Source organism: Acomys minous (assembly GCF_964271855.1).
Source record: "Acomys minous genome assembly, chromosome: 11".
NCBI classification, from domain to species: domain Eukaryota; kingdom Metazoa; phylum Chordata; class Mammalia; order Rodentia; family Muridae; genus Acomys; species Acomys minous.
Genome location: NC_140492.1, coordinates 73,266,085 through 73,287,580, shown reverse-complemented (window position 1 = coordinate 73,287,580; position 21,496 = coordinate 73,266,085). Strand labels below are relative to the sequence as shown.

Genomic DNA, 21,496 nt, shown 5'->3' with positions numbered 1-21,496 from the left:
CACACATCTCCTCTCTGCCAGCTCTCAGCCAGCTGGCAGGATACGTAACCAGACTAGCAAGGGGAAACCGGTTAGGGACATCAAGTGCCTACGCGACCTAGGCAGGAGATGTTGGCCCTAGAACAAGAGGCAAAAGAGAGGCAGGGATGTGTGACTCCATTTCCAGGGCCCAGAGACCACAACTGCAAAACTGGGACCCTAGAGACAGAATGGGATGGCTGGTGACTCTACGCAGACATATACATGTCTACCAAGACGTAAACCCCAAGCACCCACAGACCCATTAGTCGGGAAAGAGAACCATGCCCACTAGGTTTCCTAGCAGGCTATTTTACAACCAGTCAGCTTATTATGCAGAGCAGCTGGCTGGTCCTCTCATGCGGGGAAGAGCAACAGGGGAGTGCTCCGTTCAGTTGAGCGTTGGTCACTGGTGCTCAGGCAGGTATTTCCACGAGTGACAAAGGCACAAAGTGAAGCGTTACAATATGTTGCAGGACGGGAGCCAGGCTAGGACATCGCTGCGGGTGTACCCACCTGTTCTGACAGCGAGCCATGTTATTAGCCATAGGAGGCTTGCCTTGAGCCTTCCCTCATAGGAACCTTTCTCTGATAAAAGCATTAAAGCTCGACTTGATATTGCAATAGTTCAGAGATGAGTGTACTAAACACAGAATACATATATTAACACATCTTTTCACCTTAAGCTCACAGACACACCTGCTGTTCATAAAACTTTTTGGCAGATCCCTAAAGGGACAGTAAGGCTATACTGGAACTCCTGTGCCTAACGCATAAATCAGCCCTGCTTTGTTTGGGGAGTGGGAGCAGTCAGAGGTTTTTTTTTGGCACAGTTCAAAGTATATGAAATATGTAGAAAAGGGACCTGAGGTTCCCCGTCATACACGAAACTCCAAGGAAGTACCAAAAGTAATTAGCCGCACCACACAAACAAAACACCAAGCGCAGGGCGCCGCTAGGAAGACTCTGTCCCCTGCACTCGGTGCTGGGTTTACTCTTTTGGGCCAGGCTAGACTTGTGTGGTGCAGCGTTTCACTAAGTGGCAAAAAGCCACCAGCCATCGCTGTCCAGGGCTGAAACACTGGCACTAGGCCACCGTTGGGCGGACTCTTGGGACACCAGGTGCCTCCACAAGCCGCCTTCGGCCTCCGGACTTCCACTCTGCCCTGGCACAAGGGTGAGCCCGAGACGCAGCTCCCGGCCAGCGGGCTCCGAGAGAGCACGCGGCGCTCGGTAGACGTGGATCCTCGAGGTTCCGAACCCAGGTACACTCCAACTTGTGCCCGCGCAGGGGGCGCCCAGAGGCCCGCAGCCGGGCTTCGCCTGTGCCCTGGCCGAGGCGCAGTGGCCGCCCAGCTGCCACCGGTGGAAGGACGTCCCCAGCCCCACCCCCCGACCGCGCCCCCACCCCCAGCGCCGCGCACCTGGCCGCAGCGGCTCGGTGACAGTGAGAACCAGCAGGAAGAGCAGCAGGAAGGCACCGCTGTCTGCCTTGGGCACCATTTATCCTCCGTTCATCGTCCCCGGGGCAGCCGGGTGACCCCGCGGGGAGGCCGGACCTGGCCGAGATGAGGACGTGAGGGCCGGACTCCGGCCTGGGGCAGAGTGGCTGCGCAGGCAGGCAAGGGATCCAGCCGGGCCCGCGGCAAGGGAACGCCGCCGACTGGCGCGCACTCTAGGCCGCAGGAGCGGGACGGGATTCCGGCTCGCGCAAGATGGCGGCCGTCCTGTTCGGGCCCGCGCCACCCCGCCTCCAGCCCGCCCTAACCAATGAGCGCCGAGCCGGCGGGGGTTGTTGGGGGAGCGCGGGGCGGCGGGGGCGGGAGGGAGGGGGGAGGCAGGACGAGCGCGCTCCAGACGCGGGGCGGGGCGGGGCGGGGCGGGGCGGGGCCGGAAAGCAGCCTGGCCTGGGGAACTGAGCGGCAGTGGGCGGAGCCTGAGGGCGGGCCTATAGGAAATGAGGCGTGCCATTGGCTGAGGCCGGAGGTGGGACTCGGAGACGTAGCCTTGACGGCGAGGTAGCCAAAAGGGGGTCCCTAGTGTTGGTAGCACGTCAGGGATTAAGGACTGACATTGAACACTCCTGGGTCTGGAGTGGGAACCCGGGAATAGAGAATTGAGAAGGTGGCGCAGGACCTGAATAGTCTTTACACCCGGCGGCCCAGGTCTGTCCCAGTGCCCTACATACACCCTAAAGTGGTCTTCTAAGGGCCAGACCACTGTGAAGAAAGCGAAAGTCTCTAGTGAAACTAGAGGACCACCAGGCTCTGTGGATGGGGACATGACACAAAACAGAAGGAAATGGCCAAAGGGATGTCTGAGAGAATAACAGAAAAGTCCAGATTCCCTGGAGCACATCTCGGGAAGGACCTGCCTGTACAATGGAGAAAAAGCCCAGAGAGAGATGAGGCTGACATCTGGGAACAAGGCTCCACGTGCTGAACTCACACCTGCCCTCATGAACAGCATGAATGTGGAAGGAGAGACAGCAGACGAAGAGGCATCTGTTCAGGGGAAGGATGCATGGGCCTGGTAGTGGATGATCAGCTTAGGGGAGGGCCAGTCACCCCCAGCACATTCAACTCACTCTTTAGTGCCTGCCCCTCCACCAAGTCCCAGGATTCCAACCTATGACGCTAGAGCCATGCGAGTGAGGGATGCAAGTCCTCATAGGTGGATGAAGCCACGGTCAAACCATCAGATAGTCCAACTTTCCCAGGTCTTGGCCCAAGATGTTGGACACAGGTCTTGTCACATCAGAGGGGGAGCCCCTTGCTGGCAGAAGCAAAGGTACCTTATCCAGAGCTGCCCTCGGCACTTGGACAGTTCTTGTGGCACATTCCAGCTCTCTGTACAGTCCCGGATCCAGACCTAGCCTTCTGCCTCGGCCCCTCCACCCCCACTTCCCGCCCCCCCACTCCCACTGCAAACCTGCCCCAGGAGCTCAGCCAGAGCTGTGAGTTGAGTAAGTCCTTAGGTGGGAATTCAGCCAAGGGCAGAATTCCTGCCAACTGTCCACCTGCAGAGCCACTGTTAAAGAGACCAGGAGGGGTCCCACGGAACCATACTGTGTTAACTCCCTGAACAGTAACCACTACGGGCCTGAGGTGGTAAAGGACTGAAGGATCTTCAGACCTGTAGGCTCAGGTCTGTCCCAGTGTCCAGTATACATCCAAAAGTGTTATTTTAGGAGATGAGCCCTTTGCAGCCCCGCCCCGTGCCTTCGAGGGCTGCCAGTGCAGACGGCATCCAGAGCTGAGGGTTGAAGGTCACGGATGGCTTCCTTACCATTGGCCTGTAGAGTCCCTGCAGCCTGGCTCTTTTCCTCTAATAAAGGTTACTGGCCGGCTCTCTCCCTTCCCCTCCCCTACCGCGTGGGCCAGGAGTCCGCTATTACCTTAGGGCACTGCATTATCTACAGGGTTCCTTACAGTTTGCTCTGACCTTTGTGAAGCACCCCTTTATGAAGACTTCCTCTGATTTCTCTTAACTGGGGGAATCTTGTTTCCTGCTGGGACCCTTGACTGATGGAAGGACCACCCGCCCTGGATCCCCTGGGCTGCCCTGGTTTGCAATAATGAGCCGTGCCATTATCCAGAAGTTTTTAGGTTTAGAAACATGTGTCTCATAAGCCTCTCGTACCTCAGGTTGAAGACAAGCATGAAGCCATTTTGTTCGTTTTTAGTCTGCTCCAGTACCCTGGCAGACCTTCCAGATTCTAAGTCCAAGCAGCTCAGGCTATAGCCTCATTTCCCCCAGGGCACTACTCCATTGTGACTTCACCCACTGAAGTCACCCGGGCGACAGTGCTGGATGTTCCATGCTAGAGTCTTGGGCCTCTCAGGAGGCAGGGACAGCAGGCCTGGTCAGCTCAGAGGACACTCTGTCCACAGTGTAAATGAGGACACTGCTGGCCCATGTCTGGCAGGGATGTAGAGGGCAGCCTCAGAGGCACCGGGCACTCCCGGCACCATGGATGACGCTGCCGTCCTCAAGCGACGAGGCTACATCATGGGGATAAACTTGGGAGAGGGCTCTTACGCCAAAGTCAAATCGGCTTACTCTGAGCGCCTGAAGTTCAACGTGGCGGTCAAAATCATCGACCGCAAGAAAGCCCCCGCGGACTTCCTGGAGAAGTTTCTTCCCCGGGAGATTGAGATTCTGGCCATGCTAAACCACCGCTCTATCGTCAAGACCTATGAGATCTTTGAGACATCGGATGGTAAGGTCTACATTGTCATGGAACTTGGGGTCCAGGGCGACCTTCTTGAATTCATCAAAACCAGAGGAGCCCTGCAAGAGGATGACGCTAGAAAGAAGTTCCACCAGCTCTCCTCGGCCATCAAGTACTGCCATGATCTGGATGTCGTCCACCGAGACCTCAAGTGCGAGAACCTTCTGCTCGACAAGGACTTCAACATCAAGCTGTCTGACTTCGGCTTCTCCAAGCGCTGCCTGCGGGACGATAGTGGTCGGCTGATATTAAGCAAGACCTTCTGTGGGTCAGCGGCTTACGCGGCCCCCGAGGTGCTGCAGGGCATCCCCTACCAGCCCAAGGTGTATGACATCTGGAGCCTGGGTGTGATCCTCTACATCATGGTCTGTGGCTCCATGCCCTACGATGACTCCAATATCAAAAAGATGCTGCGCATCCAGAAGGAGCACCGTGTCAACTTCCCACGCTCCAAACACCTGACCGGTGAGTGCAAGGACCTCATCTACCGGATGCTACAGCCAGATGTCAACCGACGACTGCACATCGATGAGATCCTCAACCACTGCTGGGTGCAGCCCAAGACACGAGGTCTGGCCTCTGGAGCCGTCAACAAGGAGGGGGAAAGCTCCCGGGCCACTGAGCCTCCATGGACCCCTGAACCTGGGCCTGATAAAAAGTCTGCCACCAAGTTGGAGCCTAAGGAGGAGGCAGGACCCGAGGACCAACCTGAGACAAAACCTCAGGAAGACAATGTGCAAGTGTCCAGGCACTCAGAGACCCTGGGCCTCAGCAGCGAAGTGAACAGGGATACAGAGGAAGGGCACCCCCAACAGCCTCCGGAGACACATACTTAGCGAGCCTCTCGCAGCCCAGGGGGCCAGCAGGGAATGAGGCAGAGCTCATGGCTTGAAACCTGAGCCCAGAAGTCAAGGGATGAGAGAGAGAAGGAAGACAGTCCTGGATGAGCTGCTATTTTCGTCACTTTCTTCTCCTCCCCTTTGAACTTGGTAACTAACATGGCTAAAGAAGCAATAAATAACTATATTGGTGCAGACCCTAAAGCGAATGTCTTTGCCCAGGCGACTGTCATCCTGGGTTCCCCTTGTCTTCCTATTAGATTGCAAATCTTCAGTCCTAGCTGTATCCTCAGCTGGACCAGTGAAAGGCTGGTTGGGGAGATTTGGAGGTAAGATAGCTAAGTGAAGAAGACACCGCTTCTAGAGGGAGGATGTGAGGTGCAGGGAAGGGTAGAGAGAAGGCAACGAGAGGACAGTCCAACAGGATGAACATGGCTGCCTGCCGAGGAAAGGCTAGAAGCCGCAGCCCTGTCTCCTACAGGGAGAGCTGGCTGTTTGCATCAGGGCCTCAGGGTCTAGGCAGGTGTTTTTCTTTACCCCAGGGCTTCAGGCTGAACAAACCTACCTATGAGGAGCTGAGGAGATTACAGAAGGCACATTGGCCAGGCCCGTATTACTTTTTGGACTCCTCAGCTTGCTTGGCAGCTGGATTTTTCAGCTCTGCCCATCATGGGGCACGTTCCTCCGTGTCTAGTTGGCACCCAGTTCTCAACTGTGCCCTAAATTGCTCTACACCATCATTTCCAAGCCTGGAAGGCGGGGGTGCCACTAGTTAACCTAAGCATGTCCCACAGCCCTCTATAAGCTTTTTGTTTTGTTTTGTTTTTCAAGACAAGGTTTCTCTGTGTAGCCTTGGCTCGTCCTAGACTTGCTTCATAGACCATGCTGGCCTCAAACTCATAGTGATCTGCCTGCCTATGCCTCCCAAGTGTTGGGATTAAAGGCATGTGCCACCACCGCCTGGCTCCCTGTATAGCTTTTAACTGCATCCCATTCCCCTCCAATCCCAACTGGTTCCAGAGGAGATCACCCCAGCAGAGATAGAAGCTGACCTCAGCAAAGCAAAATTGGCAACATGTTTTAACCCTGTGGGCAAAGAAGGCAGCTATTGGTATTCCACATGGTCAGGCCTACATGTGGCACTGCTGGCTGCCATGTGCTGCCTGCCTTGCTTCTACCATGTCCCAGGCAGTCCTCACCTTGCTGTGTGGCGCCTTTCTCTTCACCTCACTCTGGGCAACCTCATGGAGGTCTAAGGGTTTAATACACAAAAACAAGAACATTTAGACTCATCTCAACTCTGTCCCCACCTATGTCTCTACTTTGAGAAGAAGACACCAGTGCCAAGTCCCCTGGGGAATGAATTCCTGAATGCATTCTTCTTGCCACCCCACCCCCTCCACACCTAGCGCACCTTCACCCTACTGTCTGCTGACCCACCCCTCATCTCCCAGTGTTCACTGCTATACCCAGGCTACCACCCACAGAAAGGATTTCAACACCACCTCATCCCTGTACCCCAACACATGTCCCATAAACATACTTGCCAGTTTACCTCTGAAGACTGTGCCCATCCCCCCTGGCTCAGCTAAGGGGCTTTGTCCTCCTCAAAGCCTTCTGGGACCGAGCAGCTCTCTGTAGTCTGCTTCTGTGAATTTTGCCTGTGAGGACCAAGTAACCAGGGTTCAGGCATAGTACAGCCCCTGAGCCACGCTGGAGTGAGAGAGAGGGATTGGGGAAGCCCCGTGAGGAAACGGATGGAGCAGGGGGCTCCAGGCCACGTGGGGGCTGGCTGGCGGTGGGGGTGTGCTGAGACGTGTGTAGGCTCCCACCCTCTCATCTCTGTGGTCTTAGCATGGTTTGGGGACACAAGACACCAAGGTGGCCCGAGGCTGCTTGGAACTCAACTAGGAGACAACTGGGGTAGGGAAGAGACGCAAGAGCTCCTGCCGTGTGTTACAGGTGTAGAGACAGATGGCACAGCACCCAGAGGGTACGCCCGAGTGACAGGGCCCAGTGCTCCACGCATGGCCTTCTGCTGCTGAAGCATTCACGTGGGCTGCAGAATCTGGCTCAGCCGCTTGTAGTGGCACTCAGGGGCCTTAGGATTTCAAGGTGTCCTTTATGGTGTATTCTTGCTCCCCATACTGTCTTTTCCCACTTGTCCACCTGATGACTCCTCTGTGCCTGGGTGATGTCACTTCCTCCTTGAAACCTTCTGTCCCACTTCCTCAGCTAGAAACAGGGTTTCTTGCTTTCTCTCTGAACCCAGCACCCTCAGAGCCTATCCTGGCAGTTCATTGAATGCATGGGACTCATGTGACATGTGAAAATGAACACGGGACTTCTAAAGCAGCCAAGGAGACATATACAGGATGTCAGTTTGCAAAGCATTCATACACAAAATACAGCACAGTCCAACATGCAGACGGTGAGCAATGACGCCGTGACACGTCATGCAATCCTTGCTCCCAGAGCCCCAGGGTGAGAGCATGAGAGGCCCCGTCTCCAGTCTGAAGCTTGCTCTTTCACTGACAATGGTAAGGGCTATCAATCCCTGGGCCCTCCAGCACCAAGGCCAACACAGCCAGACTCACTAACCAGGCCCAGGCTGGCTTTTCCTAACCCCACCCCCTTGATCCTCAGCGGCCTGCTCTGGCCCAAAGCCCTGGACCTTCACAAAGCCCATTGGCCTCTCTTTCTACCAGCAACCGTCTTAAAAGGGAGTTAGGCTGTATAAGGAGTGCTTGTCGCTTAGAGAAAAAAGCCCTTTCTCAGCACTTGGCTGCCTGCACCTCAACACCTTTTCTATCTGGTCGAAGCCTGTCCGTCCTCCATAGCTGCCCCGCCCCCTCAAACAGGCACCTGCCTACCCTCCCACACCTACACACACCTGTTCACCAGGGCTGTGGCTCATCTGCCCACTCTGTAGCCCAAAGACCCTTCAGACCCCACACATGGAACTGCTTTCATCCAGCAGACTGGGACCACCGCTGGACTGACTGGCTCTGGGCAGCTTCCACTGACTGACACAAGCTCATTGGAGGTTTCCTTCAAACCCCAAAGAAGCGGCAGGGAGCTGGCTCTGGTGCACTAAGGACAAACGCAGAACCAGTTCCCACGGCCTGGTAGGGAAACAGGCATGGAGCTGGCCCTGGGTCACCTCCCTTTGGCCCTCGCAGGTGACAACAAAGCCACAGCAAGAAAGAGGACCAGGGAGGGTTACCACGGGCTTGAATGCCAGCTTCATTCCAGTGGGTGGGGAGGGGGTGCTCCCTCTGGGCCTTCCTGGCTTGCAGGGGCCCCATTCCCCACAGCCCGGCCCCCACTCCCAGCAGCCTGGCTTTATGACTTCATTCGCTGGTCACTTGGTGACAATGCTGAGCGTTCCACTGCTTCAAGTCCAGGCCCAGCCCAGCCCAGCCAGACGCCTCCCCACAGTGGGAATGAGGACAATGCCTGCTGGCCCGGGTGGGGAGGGGATGTAGAGGGCGGCGGCACCGGCCGCTCCTGGCACCATGGACGATGCCGCGGTCCTAAGGAAGAAGGGTTACATCGTGGGGATCAATCTGGGTAAGGGCTCCTACGCCAAAGTCAAGTCTGCCTACTCTGAGCGCCTCAAGTTCAATGTGGCAGTGAAGATCATAGACCGCAAGAAAACACCCACTGACTTTGTGGAGAGATTCCTTCCTAGGGAGATGGACATCCTGGCGACTGTCAACCACCGCTCCATTATTAAGACCTATGAGATCTTTGAGACCTCAGATGGACGCATCTACATTGTCATGGAGTTGGGCGTCCAGGGCGACCTCCTGGAGTTTATCAAGTGCCGAGGAGCTCTGCATGAGGATGTGGCACGCAAGATGTTCCGCCAGCTCTCCTCAGCCGTCAAGTACTGCCACGATCTGGATGTCGTCCACCGAGACCTCAAGTGCGAGAACCTTCTGCTCGACAAGGACTTCAACATCAAGCTGTCTGACTTCGGCTTCTCCAAGCGCTGCCTGCGGGACGGGAGCGGGCGCATCGTCCTCAGCAAAACCTTCTGTGGGTCAGCGGCTTACGCTGCCCCCGAGGTGCTGCAGGGCATCCCCTACCAGCCCAAGGTGTATGACATCTGGAGCCTGGGTGTGATCCTCTACATCATGGTCTGTGGCTCCATGCCCTACGATGACTCTGACATCAAAAAGATGCTGCGCATCCAGAAGGAGCACAGGGTGGACTTCCCACGCTCCAAGAACCTGACTGGTGAGTGCAAGGACCTCATCTACCGCATCCTACAGCCAGATGTCAACCGGCGGCTGCACATCGATGAGATCCTCAGCCATTCGTGGCTACAGCTCCCCAAGCCCAAAGCCATGTCTTCTGCCTCCTTCAAGAGGGAGGGGGAGGGCAAGTATCGAGCTGAGTGCAAGTTGGATTCTCGACCGGGCTCAAGACCTGAACACCGGCCTGACCACAAGCTTGGGGCCAAACCCCAGCACCGGGCGCCAATGGCACCCGAGAATGAAGAAAGGATGGAGGAGAGGCTGGCGGAGACTTCCAGAGCTAAAGACCACCACGTCTCTGGAGCTGAGGTGGGGAAAGCAAATAACTAGTGTGGTGGAGAGAGCCCTGGGGGGTCATGGTGTGCAGTTTGCACTCACATAAGCTAAATAGGCAGGTAGGGAGCTGAAGAAGGCCCAGGTGCAAGGAACAAGTAAAATCCGTCAATTAAACCACTATTTTGATTACGTTCTATTAGCTTTCTTCCACTTAGTATCGAAGACATTAATGACTGACCACCAAATAAACCACAAAGTGTATACAAGCATTGAGAGTGCCCAGTGGGGAGTCTTTTTCTCTGGGACTCATCCAGCGCGGGGATCTCCAGCATAGGGGTGCAGGAACAGGCAGACTCAGTGAGACCAGTGGCAGACAGGTCCTCTTGCCAGGCTCACACTTGTCGGCCACTGACTTTTTCCCATCCCCTAAGGTCTCCAGGACTGGACAGCTCCATGCCTGGCTTATGCAACACAAGCCACCCTGACCCTGTGTTGTTCTTACACTGCGGTCAGTGTCCAAGCAAAATTAGAGATCCTTGCTGCTCAAGCCTCACCCTCACCATCCCCCAGGAATGGGGCAGCCCGGCTGACAGCTGGGGATTCTCCCCAACCTGTAGACCTGCAGCACCCAACCCCTAGAAGCCCTCAGAGGGCCTAGATGCTATTTCCTGGTTACCCCCCAACCCCTACGCTGCCCCGTGCCAATTGCTTGAGGTGTCAGTAGCTAGACAATACCCATCCTCCCCACCCCATCCTGGCTTCCCACTTTCTAGGAGAATGTGTTAGGTTAAAGCTCAACCTTCCAGCCAGGCGGTGGTGGCACATGCCTTTAATCCCAGCACTTGGGAGGCAGAGGCAGGCGGATCATTGTGAGTTCGAGGCCAGCCTGGTTTACAAAGCGAGTCCAGGACAGTCAATACTACACAGAGAACACTGTCTTGAAAAGCCAAAAAAAAAAAAAAAAAAAAAAAAAAAAAACCAAACAAACAAAAACTCTCAACCTTCTCTGAGACAACAGTACACAGCGAACAAGGCCTAGCCCAGGATCCTGGCTTGGGGCCTGAGGCTCCCAGGGCAGCCACTTCACTGTTGGGAACGTCTGTTAGTACAGGCCTGACCTCACTGGCTTCTGTTGCCTTGATAACACACTCTACTCAGAAATAGCTTAGGGGAAATGTTTATTTCAGCCCACACTTTCAGCTCACAGTACATCTTTGAGTGAAGCCAGAGAGCACGGGGTGGGAGCTGAAGCCGAGAGCACGGGGAGCGCTGCTTCCTGGCCTCCTCTCTAGCTTGCTTATTCCCAGGCTGTCTACACAACCCAGGACCACCTGCCCAAGGACGCCACTGCTGGGCTGGGTCCTCCTACAGCAATCCCCAGTCAACAAAATGCACACAAGCATGCCCTCGGCCAGTCTGACGGGAGGGAATTCTTCTACTGAGGTTCCTTCTTCTCAGGTGATTCTAGCTTGTGTCAAATTAACAAAAAACTAAGTCATACCAGGGCCTAGGCACAAGGTGCCCAACGCAGGTTGTCTCCAGAGCACAGGAGGGCAGAGGCCTGAGGGGACCAGTGCCAGCAGGCTGGAAAAGGTGGCTTTCATGGAATCAGAGTCAGGTGCGCTTCAGGCGGCCTGACTAGCTCAGAGGGCAGGCCGGAAGACTGTTGGCTGGGGAACTAGATTGTTTTGGACTGTTAGGGCTGGAAAGGAGGGACCCTTCAGCTCTATAGGAATAGGCTCACAAGGCCCAGTTGGCCTCTAGTCACCTGAGGGCTCGTCCACAGGCAGATGGCTGGCTGCTGGTGCACGTGGCATTTGCAGGGTTGCAGGGAGCCATGCTCCTCCTCTTCATAGCATAGCCCAGGCTGAGGTAAGGCTGGTGTCTCAGCGCCCATTAGGCAGTGCCAAGAACACCGGGCTGAGCACAGAGTAGGACAGGGAGGCAGCTTAGCCACCTGACTGGAAGTCACATGAAAGAGACATGTCCTGCAGACCCTGATGTGCAGGACCTACCTGAGCCTATAACCAACAAACCTAATGGTCTGCCCTGGCTTGGAGGCTGTGGAGCCAGCGCCCCAGGAGTCAAGGGCACATCTTCTGGGGTGTGTGCTCCCCTTCCTGATGGAAGGCTCGGGTGTGATCTTAGCACAGAAGGCAGCTGGCAGCCACACAGTTTCCTCCCCTAGAGCCCCATACTTCTAACCCTGAGGTCCATGGGGGCCCCAGGACATGGGTCAGCATCCCCCAGACAGTGCCAGGTGTTCTTTAATGAGGGTTCAGTCGGGGTTAACTAGAAGGCAGTTCCTGCAGGACCCTGGGGGATAGCACCACGCTATACTCCCAAGAGAGTGGCCAGCGAATTGTGCCAACCTGGCCATGGCACGGCACTCTTTTATCTGTGGTTCCTGGGATAATCAATTGCCTGTGGTCTGGTTCTCCAAGGCCTGGAATCCTCTGAGTAAACAGCTGCCCTACATAGTCCACAAAGTGTCCCACACAACATCCATAGGTCCAGCCAGGCCTGGCTCTAAAAGAAGTCTGAAGCTTTGCGCCGGGCAGGGAGCTGCAGCAGGTTGTCTGTGATGGAGGCTGGGTCCTGTGTGAGGGGTGTGCGTGTGGCAGACCCAGGGGCTGGTGTGCTTGTGGGTGTCTGCGGCCCACCAGCTGGGGTCTTGAGGTGGGTAGAGCGCGCTGGGGATGGTGTATAGCTGGCCCGCAGGGCACGATCTGTATACTTGCTGGCTGTCCTGCTTACGAGGCGTTGTAGGGCTGGGGACATGGCTGGGCTCAGGCCTTTGGGAGTAAGACTGTGGAAAAGGAACAGAAAAAAGCAACCGTTTTAGGGGCCAAGGACTGCTTAAGGCCAAGTCCTTCCCCAGTCCCTCAGGAGGAGCCCTATGGAGAGACGTCGTCACTCTGAGCTAAGGAGGACAACGTTGGGCACACAGCAGTCAGGCCAAACCTGAGGGCTGTGGGGCTGGACGGACCAGACTTCTGAGAACTGTGGTCTCCACCTCTTTCTAACACGAATGCCACTGACCCCACAGAACTAACAAGCTCATAGTCAGGCAAGGAGCCAAAAGATGCCTCTTAGGGAAAAGCCAAGGGGGCTGTTGGGGAAAGATGATGGAGGGCCCCAGAGGCTGCTCCACACACGGGCACACTCTGGAACAGAGAAGCAGCACGGACATTAGAACACTGTGGCTATACCCTGGGCTCTGTCCTGCAAGCCATGAACACACATGGCCTTGGAGGCTGAGGGAGTAGGGATGAGGCAGCACAAACCCATCTCTATCCCCACTCCTCCCCAAGGGCCCAGCTGCCTCTCACCTGGCCAGGTTCTCTGTAACTCTCCGCAATGCTTCCTGCTTCTTGGCCCGGTTCTTGGCAGCTGCTTCATTGGCCATCTTCAGGCCCAGACGCTCCCTGCGTCCTGGTTCCAAGATCTACAAGACAGCAGGTATATGGGTGACCTGTGCTGGATCCGCTACCTGGCCAGGCATTATCCAGAAGAGCAGCTGCTGTGGGTACCAACCTCTTCTCCATGGCTGCTATAATCCCAATAGCCTGTCAAAATCCCTCATCCCCACCCCCACCCGAGCCGGATATAGTCATGCATTCCTGCAATCCCAGCAACTGGCAGGAGACTACAGAATTTGAGGCCACCCTGAGCTACACAGTGAAACCTAGTCTTACCAAAAAGAAAAAAGAAGCAAAACGCAAAATGGCTCAGTGGTAAAGGTGTTTGTTAAAAGCCTGATGACCTGGTTGAATCCCCTCCTGAGACCCCACAGGACGGAGAGAGAGAGTCATTCTTACAGGTTGTCCTCTGACTTCCATATATGTGCTGTGGTGTGTGCCATGCACACAAATACTTACACACTCACACAAATAATGTAAAACAAAACAAGCTAAGAGGTCGGGAGCTGGGAGTGATGCTCATGCCTACATCGAGGGCAGCTTGACCCACATAGTGAATTCCAGGCACATCTGAGCTACGGAGTGAGACCCTGTCCCAAGAAACAAACAAAAACGCCAGTCCTAGCACTTCAGATGGTAAAGGAGGTCAAAGGTGTGCACAGGAGCCGGGTCTGGGTTAAATCCAGAGCACCACACGAAAGACAAGAAACAAAACCAAAACCAAAGGGTTTAAGCTACAACATTACCTTCTGGTTGTTTTACAATTATTGTTTATATTTAAGGTTTTCACCTTTCTAACACTTACTTTGCTGTTACGAGTATTCAAAGGCCCTGCAATGCTGCACCACCTGAAACAGCCTCTCTTCCCTTCCTTCCATTCTTTCTTGTCTGTCCCCAGCTTCCATCCTGCTTGACATTTGGGCAACAGGGCGCACAGCAGGCTGCCCAGGCTTATTCTGTTTCAGAAGTCACTGTCTCGGTAGAGGCCACTGCAGGGCTCAGCACTTCCTGTGCAGCCAGAGCCTTGGGCCACTTTCATGTTCCACAGCATACTGTTTGTTCCTCTCGCATGCTTGTCTTGGTTATCTTATTCATATCTAAGACCCAGTCTATAACCAAGACCCCCAAAATCTCTACCCATGGTTTGTCGTCAATTGCTCTAAGGAGGGACCCGCCAGTGCCACACCAGGAAGGACCTCCTGGCTGCGGCCGGGAGAGCAGGGTCAGGACTGCAATACAAGCCTGACGTGTGCTTGCTTGCTTGCTTGCTTTCTTTCTTTCTTTCTTTCTTTCTTTCTTTCTTTCTTTCTTTCTGTGCATTGATGTGAGAGTGTCAGATCTTGAGTTACAGACAGTTGTGAGCTGCCATGTGGTTGGTGGGAATTGAACCCTGGCCCTTATGGAAGAGCAGGCGGTGCTCTTAACCACTAAGCCATTTCTCCAGCCCCTGACGTGTGCTTTATGAAAGCATCGTTATCCCTGGTGAGTTCAATTCTAGGGCTGCCTACCATGATCTCTTTCTAACACACTTCAAACTGATCACAGCCAGCATCTGGAGGGACTGGCATAGGATGACCTGAGACCCAGCCACCAAAGCATACCTATGTAGTTTTTCAACATTCGATCTGATTTTGCTGTGTTTCCAAAGACAATTTATATTCCTGGCCTGAGTCAGCGGGGCTCAGCACCCTCATAGTGAGTATGTGTACCTTTCACTTTCTAAACTACCCCAGACTCACTGTTTTATCACACACTTCCCGAAGCCCTGGACACTGTACTTTCTCCATAGCTCTCAGGGGCATAGCTGCTCACCAATGCCATCAGGGGCCACCCGACTATATATGGTGTCCGTCCACCTCTGGCTTCCTGCTCCAGCTGAGAGAGGTCATGGGATGTTCGCCAGGCCTTATCTGACTCCACCCACTCCTACAGTGCTGTACTATCCTGAATATTCCTAAGTATGCTATGTAACCAGAGACTAGCACACACCCTCTGGGAACACACACTGTGTCCCAGGGTCTTGAGGCCTACGGCAGCTGGGGTTTCTGGTCCGACTGTGACAGCCTAGCCTCCACTCTTCCCAATCCGTGTCTGATATACCATACCGGCCTCTTCTGCAGAAGCCAGGGTCCCTGCGTGCTCCTGAGCAGCAGGCACTAAGGGCTCTCAACTGCGTGTCAGCCTCAGTCCCTCACCACGACCCACCTTGAACGTCGGTCCCGGTGTCCTGTCCACATAGGGGCTCTCTGACCCTTCGACTCTCAGGGGCGTGTTCTCAACCTCTCCCCACGTCATCAGTGGTGACTCATTCACACCTGCAGAGGGAGAGCCAGAGGACCCAGTAGGCGTGTCGTCCTTCTAATACGTGTATCCCAGCTAACATTAAGGCCAACACAACAACCTCCTCTCCCCTGAAACTCCAGAGCCCTCGGATCCCACCATCTGAAGGGATCCCCCCCCCCATCCCCCAGGCAGAATTTCTCTTATAGCCTTGGCTGTCCTGGACTCTCTTTGTAGACCAGGCTAGCCTTGAACTCACAGAGATCCGCCTGCCTCTGCCTCCCAGAATGATGGGATTAAGGGTGTGTGCCACCACGTCCAGCTGCATGAAGGGAAATTTCAAAGACACCAGAGCCCCAAGGCAAGATAGCTGTATTTAGGTTGGGGGAATGGGGCCTGTTGGACCCCACCTAGCATAGGGCAGGGTGCCAACAGAAGAAAACACTCTGGCTTTCCCAGGTTTCCTAAATCCCAGTGCAAATCTATGTTGCCTTCACAGCCCTTGTCACAGCAACCAGCAGTGAGTGTGGAGGCCAGTGTGTCTCTTGCAGAGACGGCAGGCCTGGCGTCCAGACCCTCCCCGCACAGAGCTCTCCAAATTTAGATCTGTAAGAGCAGTGCCACAGGGAAGACCCTGGGGCATCTCAGGTTACACACCTCAGGGAGAGTCTAGCCTATATTACAGCGCGGTCTAGCCTGGGCTTATAGTCTGTTTCTTACCAGGAGCGGGAGAAGGGGTAGCAACAAATCCGAAGCCGCCCACTCTGGGGGACTCCTGGGGAATAAGCTCCTTGCCATCAGGGCCAACCTTGCCCTGTTTGTGCTGGAAGAAGCAGAGAGACCAGAGTCAGGGTTCTCCACAGCTGACGACGGTAGCTGCTCAGGTTCATGCTGGAAACGCTTCTCCCCCCTGGGCAAGGGCTGGGGCTCCAGCACTGGCAGGAGGGTTCCTTTTGCAAAGAGAAGGAAGACCTCCATTCTGACCTCTCCCCAAGGACTCGAGGGACTGCAGAAGTGACCATCAAACAAAGCGCACCCCTTCCCTCCACCCAAGGAGGCACCTCTTGGATTGCAGTGCTGCAAAGGGCCGGTGTCTCGCGGCATCTGAGTCTCCCACCTCCTGCCTTTCCCCAACCCCATGATGAGCAGGGACCCCCTCCTCTCATCTCATGAGTGAGACACCACACTCACCCCGGCTTTCTGTGGCCAGGCTCCTCCTGGCACTTGGCACTTCCCAGTGCACACTGCTTTACTCACCTCCCTGCCTGGTATATAGGTATGAGTCTGGGTTGGCTTCCAGGAGATTCTCTCCTCTTAGCCAATGTCACAGGAGCCGGAACAGGGCTGGACCCCATAGGTCATATGTGGCCCCAGTGGATGGGGCCAAACAGACACATCGGTCCTGCCACACAGGGGCTGAGCTAGTTTTGCCAATTAAGCTCTGTCTAGCCTTGGGAAAATCCTAACTTAAAGGGGACAACCAAGGCGGGAGAGGCCACACCTATCTGCTGACTCACCTGGGCGTTCAGGGCGGCTGCCTGCTGAAGCTGGGACCTGCTCAGGGCCTGGCTGAAGGGGTCTCGGAGGAAACGTGTGTTTTTATGGACCACTTGCCGAGGCTTCTTGAACAACTGTTCTTCATCTGGGACACCTATCAAAGGAAGAGCAAGGGGGCCCATGCCCCACCTCAGCTTGGCACATCACACAGCCCAAAGGCTGAAGGCACACCTCAGCTAAAGTTACTCACAGCCACACAGAACCATAGCCACCTTAGCTCACACACCACACCTAAAGAGCCAGAACAAAGCAGCGGGGGAGACCTCAATGCCCCCCAAATGTCACACATTCCCCAACCGCAAGATGGACCAGGCCTTCTCTGGGGTCCATGCTGCAAGTGAACATTCACATATAGGCTTTATAGCTTGGCTCACAAGTAACACGACAGACCACTGTGCCCTGTCTTCTGTCTGTCACTCACCCTCAGGATAGTACATTAGAGAATTCTTGGCCTTGTATTTCCAGGTCTCCACTCCCGCCTGGCTGCTCTCAATGGCTTGGTGCTCTGCTGATGGGAGCTCAAGATTATCTTTCTGTCGCTATAGTGACATGGGGGGAAAGTGGGGTCAGGAAGGCACCCTGTACCTGTGGCCCTGGGACTCCATCCCCAAAGAAGGTGCCTATGTTTCCAAATACCTTTTCAAATTCCTCCTCAGCTTGGTAGAGCCATGCGTGACGGGCATGGCTTTTTTCCTTGGCCACCTCCATGATCTCCTGGAAGGAGGCATTGTCCTCACTTGTGTAGCGGCTCAGGAAGACGTCCAGGCTAGGCAGCGGCTCCTTCTCCTCCTCATCTCCGACCTCTCCTGCTAAGGGTCACAGGTAGGAAACACAACCCCCCACACGCATGACTGCCACTGTCAGGCTGGGGAAGAGCAGCCAGGACAGCTGGTCTTGGGAGCACCACCACTCTGAAAGAGCTGGCACCCTGGCTCCTGCTAAGGGGGCACAACAGACTCCCAGCTGTTCGGGCAGACCCAGGTGGCACCCGGGGCTGACTGCCCAGCTCCACCCATCTGCTGGATGCCAAGAAAAGTCTGCGATATGGTTGGCTGGTGAAGGGGCAGGGACAAACACTGAAGCCAGAGCTCGTGAGGACAGTTTAGCAGGCTCTCCCTCTGCCCAAACTGTTCCTACCCTAGAGGATTTACCTCCAAAGCCCGAAGAGTGCTTTCCTTCCTGGGATGGCCTTACCCTAACAGCCCTTCCCTTCCTGACTGGTGAGTGGTGGCCACTCATGCAGCAGGGCATCAGGGTATGCCAGTTACGGTAGAAAGCCACACAGCCCAGTGCTCCGCAGCAGGTCACACAGACTTTGAGCCAAAAAGTCAACCATACAACCTTGATCCCTGCCACCAAGAAACGGGATGCTCTTCTGCGGGTACACTGCACATTCTGGGGTGGGGTGAGGGGTGTGAGTATGTAAAGCTGAGGCTTCTCATCCATTCTACCGAGAGTCCTGACCACTAGCTGTGTGCCAGCCAATGCCAAGCACAGTGCCTACAAGTTCAAGGCCTGAAGCTAGAAAAGGCCAGACTTGGGCCAGGTGGTGGTGGCACACACCTTTAAACCAGCACTCAGGAGTCGAGACAGATGAATCTCTGTGAGTTCATGGCCAGCCCGGTCTACAGAGCAGAGTTCTAAGCCACCCAAGGCTACAAAGAGAAACTCTATCTCAAAAAAATTGAAAGAAACAAAGGGGCCGACTTTGGTTCCGTTTGACTGTTATTCTTGACACCTACAGAAGTTACAGCCTTTCCAAGCCTGTTTCCTCATCTGTAACTACAAAGACACCCATGTTTACATAGAAACTATGTGTATAAAAAGATGAGTATCTTCAAATTGTGCTGTGACTCTGTTGTACTTCAACCAAGAGTCAAGCACCAAGAACAACTACCACCGTGCTCATGGCAGAAAAGGCTGGGTTGCTGGGAAGACATGTTGTGTGAGCAGGGTGCACACTCACCCTAGTGCAGTATGCTGCAGAGACATCTTGCCCAGCTCTAGTGATAGAGCCAACTGACCCAGACAAGTCCCATACTCAGCAGATGTATAAAGTGTGCCTCCTAACCGTAAGATACATCCCATGTGTGCATGGGACAGAAACACATCGAAAACAACACATTTACCTCTTCTACTCTACATGGTCCCCCCCCCCCCCAGACAGGGTCTCTCTGTGTAGCCCTGGCTGTCCTGGATTCACTTTGTAGACCAAGCTGGTCTCCAACTCGCAGGATCCGCCTGCCTCTGCCTTCTGACTGCTGGGATTAAAGGTGTGCACCACCACAGCCGGCCTTTTCTACTTGTGTCTGTTGATCATAAAGCATACCACACCATACACTATTCCCAGTGAGGGGCACACAGATGAAAGCAAGACCCCAAGACCCTGCTCTCTGGGAGGGCTTGTGAATTAGTAATTAGGGTAAGAGGCAACAAACAGAAATGTTTTCCAAATGTTACATCCCACAGGGAGGGAAACACAGTGAGAGTCTGCTCTCAACAAAACGAGCAAATCAGAAAGTCAAAGGCAGTTTTTGAGGAACAGGGGCCCAAGGCACAGTGAGGAATCTCAGCATCTGTGCTAGTATCTGCCTCTTAGCCCTAACAGGTAAACACCAGAATACCGTCCTGAAGGGAGAGACCAACAAGCAACTGACTTGGAAGAACGGAAGTCGAAGGGGCCCGAGGCATCCTCAGGAGACAGCAATGAAAAAGCCTTCCAAGCCCCCTCTCCCCCACCCACTCCCACCTACCAGACAAAGCCTGGCACGCTGGGAACAGAGCTGGCGACGGCAATGGGCTGTCATCCCAGAGGCAGGCACAGAACAGAACGGTGCTCCTTCACACCTGGGGGGGGGCTGCTTCCCAGACCACTGCCTTTGACCCCAAAAGTTGCTACTTAGGTTAGGAGACACCCCCTCTCACTCAAGCATGAAATGTGACCCCGAGAAAGCTCACAAGAATATGAATCCCAAGCAGTCTGGACTATGAGAGCAAAAGTTCACTTACCATCCTCCAGGTCTCGGCCCTGGGGCCGGGACTTGCTGCCCACCGCACCAGAGCCCGTGTGCACCTCAGGAGTTTCAAAGGTGGCTGGAGTAACATCTGAGAGAAGCAAGTGAGGAATTAGCGGGAGCCGAAAGTGACAAAATACTTTCCCCTGTGCCCTCTATGGCAGCATCCTCTTACACGGTGGTGGAGGTTCCCGAGATATCTTGCCCAGAGCAGAGCCAAACTTGATGGCAATCTGGCGCATGCGTTCCAAATCTCCATTTTCCTCAGCCTCCAGGTATTCCTTCTGTGCCTGCAGCTTCTCCACATCAGGGAAGAAGTCTCTCTGGATGACTGTCTGGAGTCCCTGTCAGAAGCAAAAAGGACAAAGACCAGAGCTGGCATCTGGGGGCCCTGACTCAGTCCACCGCTGTCCATGGTACAGCCCCGCCTCCTTTCACTTCTGCCCACCTGAATGACCACGGTTTGCAAGACAGCCTAGAAGCAGTCGGGTAAGACTGTTTACCCGACACAGCGCTGATGTATTATCTAACATTACCCAACAATCTCTTGATGCCCATGAAATCCCTCACTCACTGATCTGACTCATTTCCCTTTGTTGGCTCCATCTACACCACCAGCCAGACTAACCTGGATGTTGCCGGTCTCATTCCACCCGTGACTTTTTATTTCACTCCGAACCTTTCTCTTGAAGGCCAGTCACCACCACTACCACCACCGGATGAAATCCGCAGGATTTCACCTCTAGCCAGACCTTGCTGTGGAGCTGAAAATCTGTATGCCCCATCTCCGCGGCGATGATACATGCCAGCCTATCCCAGAAACGTCCTAAATTTAACCAGTCTAAAACCAGCCCTATGTCAGGTTGTCCTCCAGCGCGTTAGCAGTGGGACCCCTCACTCGAGGTGCAAGAGACCCACTCACTCAATGACGCGGCCGGTTCCGTTCCGCTTCTGTTTCCAGAACCCGCAGCCTTTACACTTAATGTAACTGCCTTCCAGAAAGTTCTCTTCGCCATCACCCTAAAAAGTGTCAAAATTCTACCCATACTTTAATAAGACACTTTATTTCCTTGACCCTCAACAGACACTAAGCGCTCCTTCTTTTCGCTGAAAACTAGACAATCGCTTCCGCACTGTGCTTGGCTCTCAAGACTTCCCAAACCCAAAGGCAGTTGTTCCGTTTCCACCGGCGGCGGAGAAGTGCCCGGACCAGAGACAATTCAAAGGAGTGAAGAGGAACACGAACCGGGGGAGGGGCCCCCAAGTCCCCGGCGCTCTCCCAAACCGGTACCTCGATGTACTCTTCTTCATCCAGGACCCGCTGCTTGCTTCTCCCAACTCCGGCCTCGCCGGCCGCGCGCTTTCTCGGGGGCGCGGACGCCGAGGGAAGAAACAGAGCGCCCGCCGAGGCCCCGGGCGTCCCCATCGCTATCCCAGAACCGCCCGGGTGGCGTAGGCACCGCTCCAACAGCCAGCCAATGGAGAAGCAGTGTTTTTGTAACAAAGCCGGCGCTCGCATGACGTCACGGGGAGCGCCGGATCTTAAGGGAGTTGTAGTCTTTGATCCCCATCCGCGTAGTTCATGCCTGTC

General features: G+C 54.7%; 4 protein-coding genes across 5 annotated transcripts in view; 2 read left to right on the top strand and 2 right to left on the bottom strand.

The window, feature by feature from the left end:
- Nucleotides 1-1,789, bottom strand: part of DGCR2 (DiGeorge syndrome critical region gene 2) — a 66,097-nt gene extending 64,308 nt beyond the window's left edge. The window contains exon 1 of the mRNA XM_084801641.1: nt 1,443-1,789. Coding sequence (XP_084657767.1) covers nt 1,443-1,521 — 79 coding nt within the window. The 5' untranslated portion in view covers nt 1,522-1,789. The remainder of the gene's footprint in view (nt 1-1,442) is intronic.
- Nucleotides 1,790-3,676: 1,887 nt separating this feature from the next.
- On the top strand, nt 3,677-5,294 carry TSSK1B (testis specific serine kinase 1B). The gene has a single exon (XM_084801642.1). The coding sequence runs from the start codon at nt 3,991-3,993 to the stop codon at nt 5,086-5,088; it is 1,098 nt and encodes a 365-aa protein (XP_084657768.1). The 5' UTR covers nt 3,677-3,990; the 3' UTR covers nt 5,089-5,294.
- Nucleotides 5,295-7,984: 2,690 nt separating this feature from the next.
- On the top strand, nt 7,985-10,668 carry TSSK2 (testis specific serine kinase 2). The gene has a single exon (XM_084800952.1). The coding sequence runs from the start codon at nt 8,610-8,612 to the stop codon at nt 9,684-9,686; it is 1,077 nt and encodes a 358-aa protein (XP_084657078.1). The 5' UTR covers nt 7,985-8,609; the 3' UTR covers nt 9,687-10,668.
- Nucleotides 10,669-10,793: 125 nt separating this feature from the next.
- On the bottom strand, nt 10,794-21,391 carry ESS2 (ess-2 splicing factor homolog). Of its 2 annotated transcripts, none has more exons than XM_084800950.1 (10): nt 21,197-21,391; nt 20,081-20,249; nt 19,901-19,996; nt 17,528-17,700; nt 17,313-17,430; nt 16,852-16,985; nt 16,055-16,157; nt 15,260-15,369; nt 12,965-13,080; nt 10,794-12,441 (listed from the first exon to the last, which is right to left on the bottom strand). In XM_084800950.1, exons 1-10 carry the CDS (start codon nt 21,329-21,331, stop codon nt 12,162-12,164), a joined length of 1,434 nt encoding a protein of 477 aa, XP_084657076.1. In that variant the 5' UTR covers nt 21,332-21,391; the 3' UTR covers nt 10,794-12,161. The 2 variants fall into 2 exon arrangements, with proteins under 2 accessions (XP_084657076.1, XP_084657077.1); XM_084800951.1 differs by having other exon boundaries at nt 17,528-17,697.
- Nucleotides 21,392-21,496: the final 105 nt, after the last annotated feature.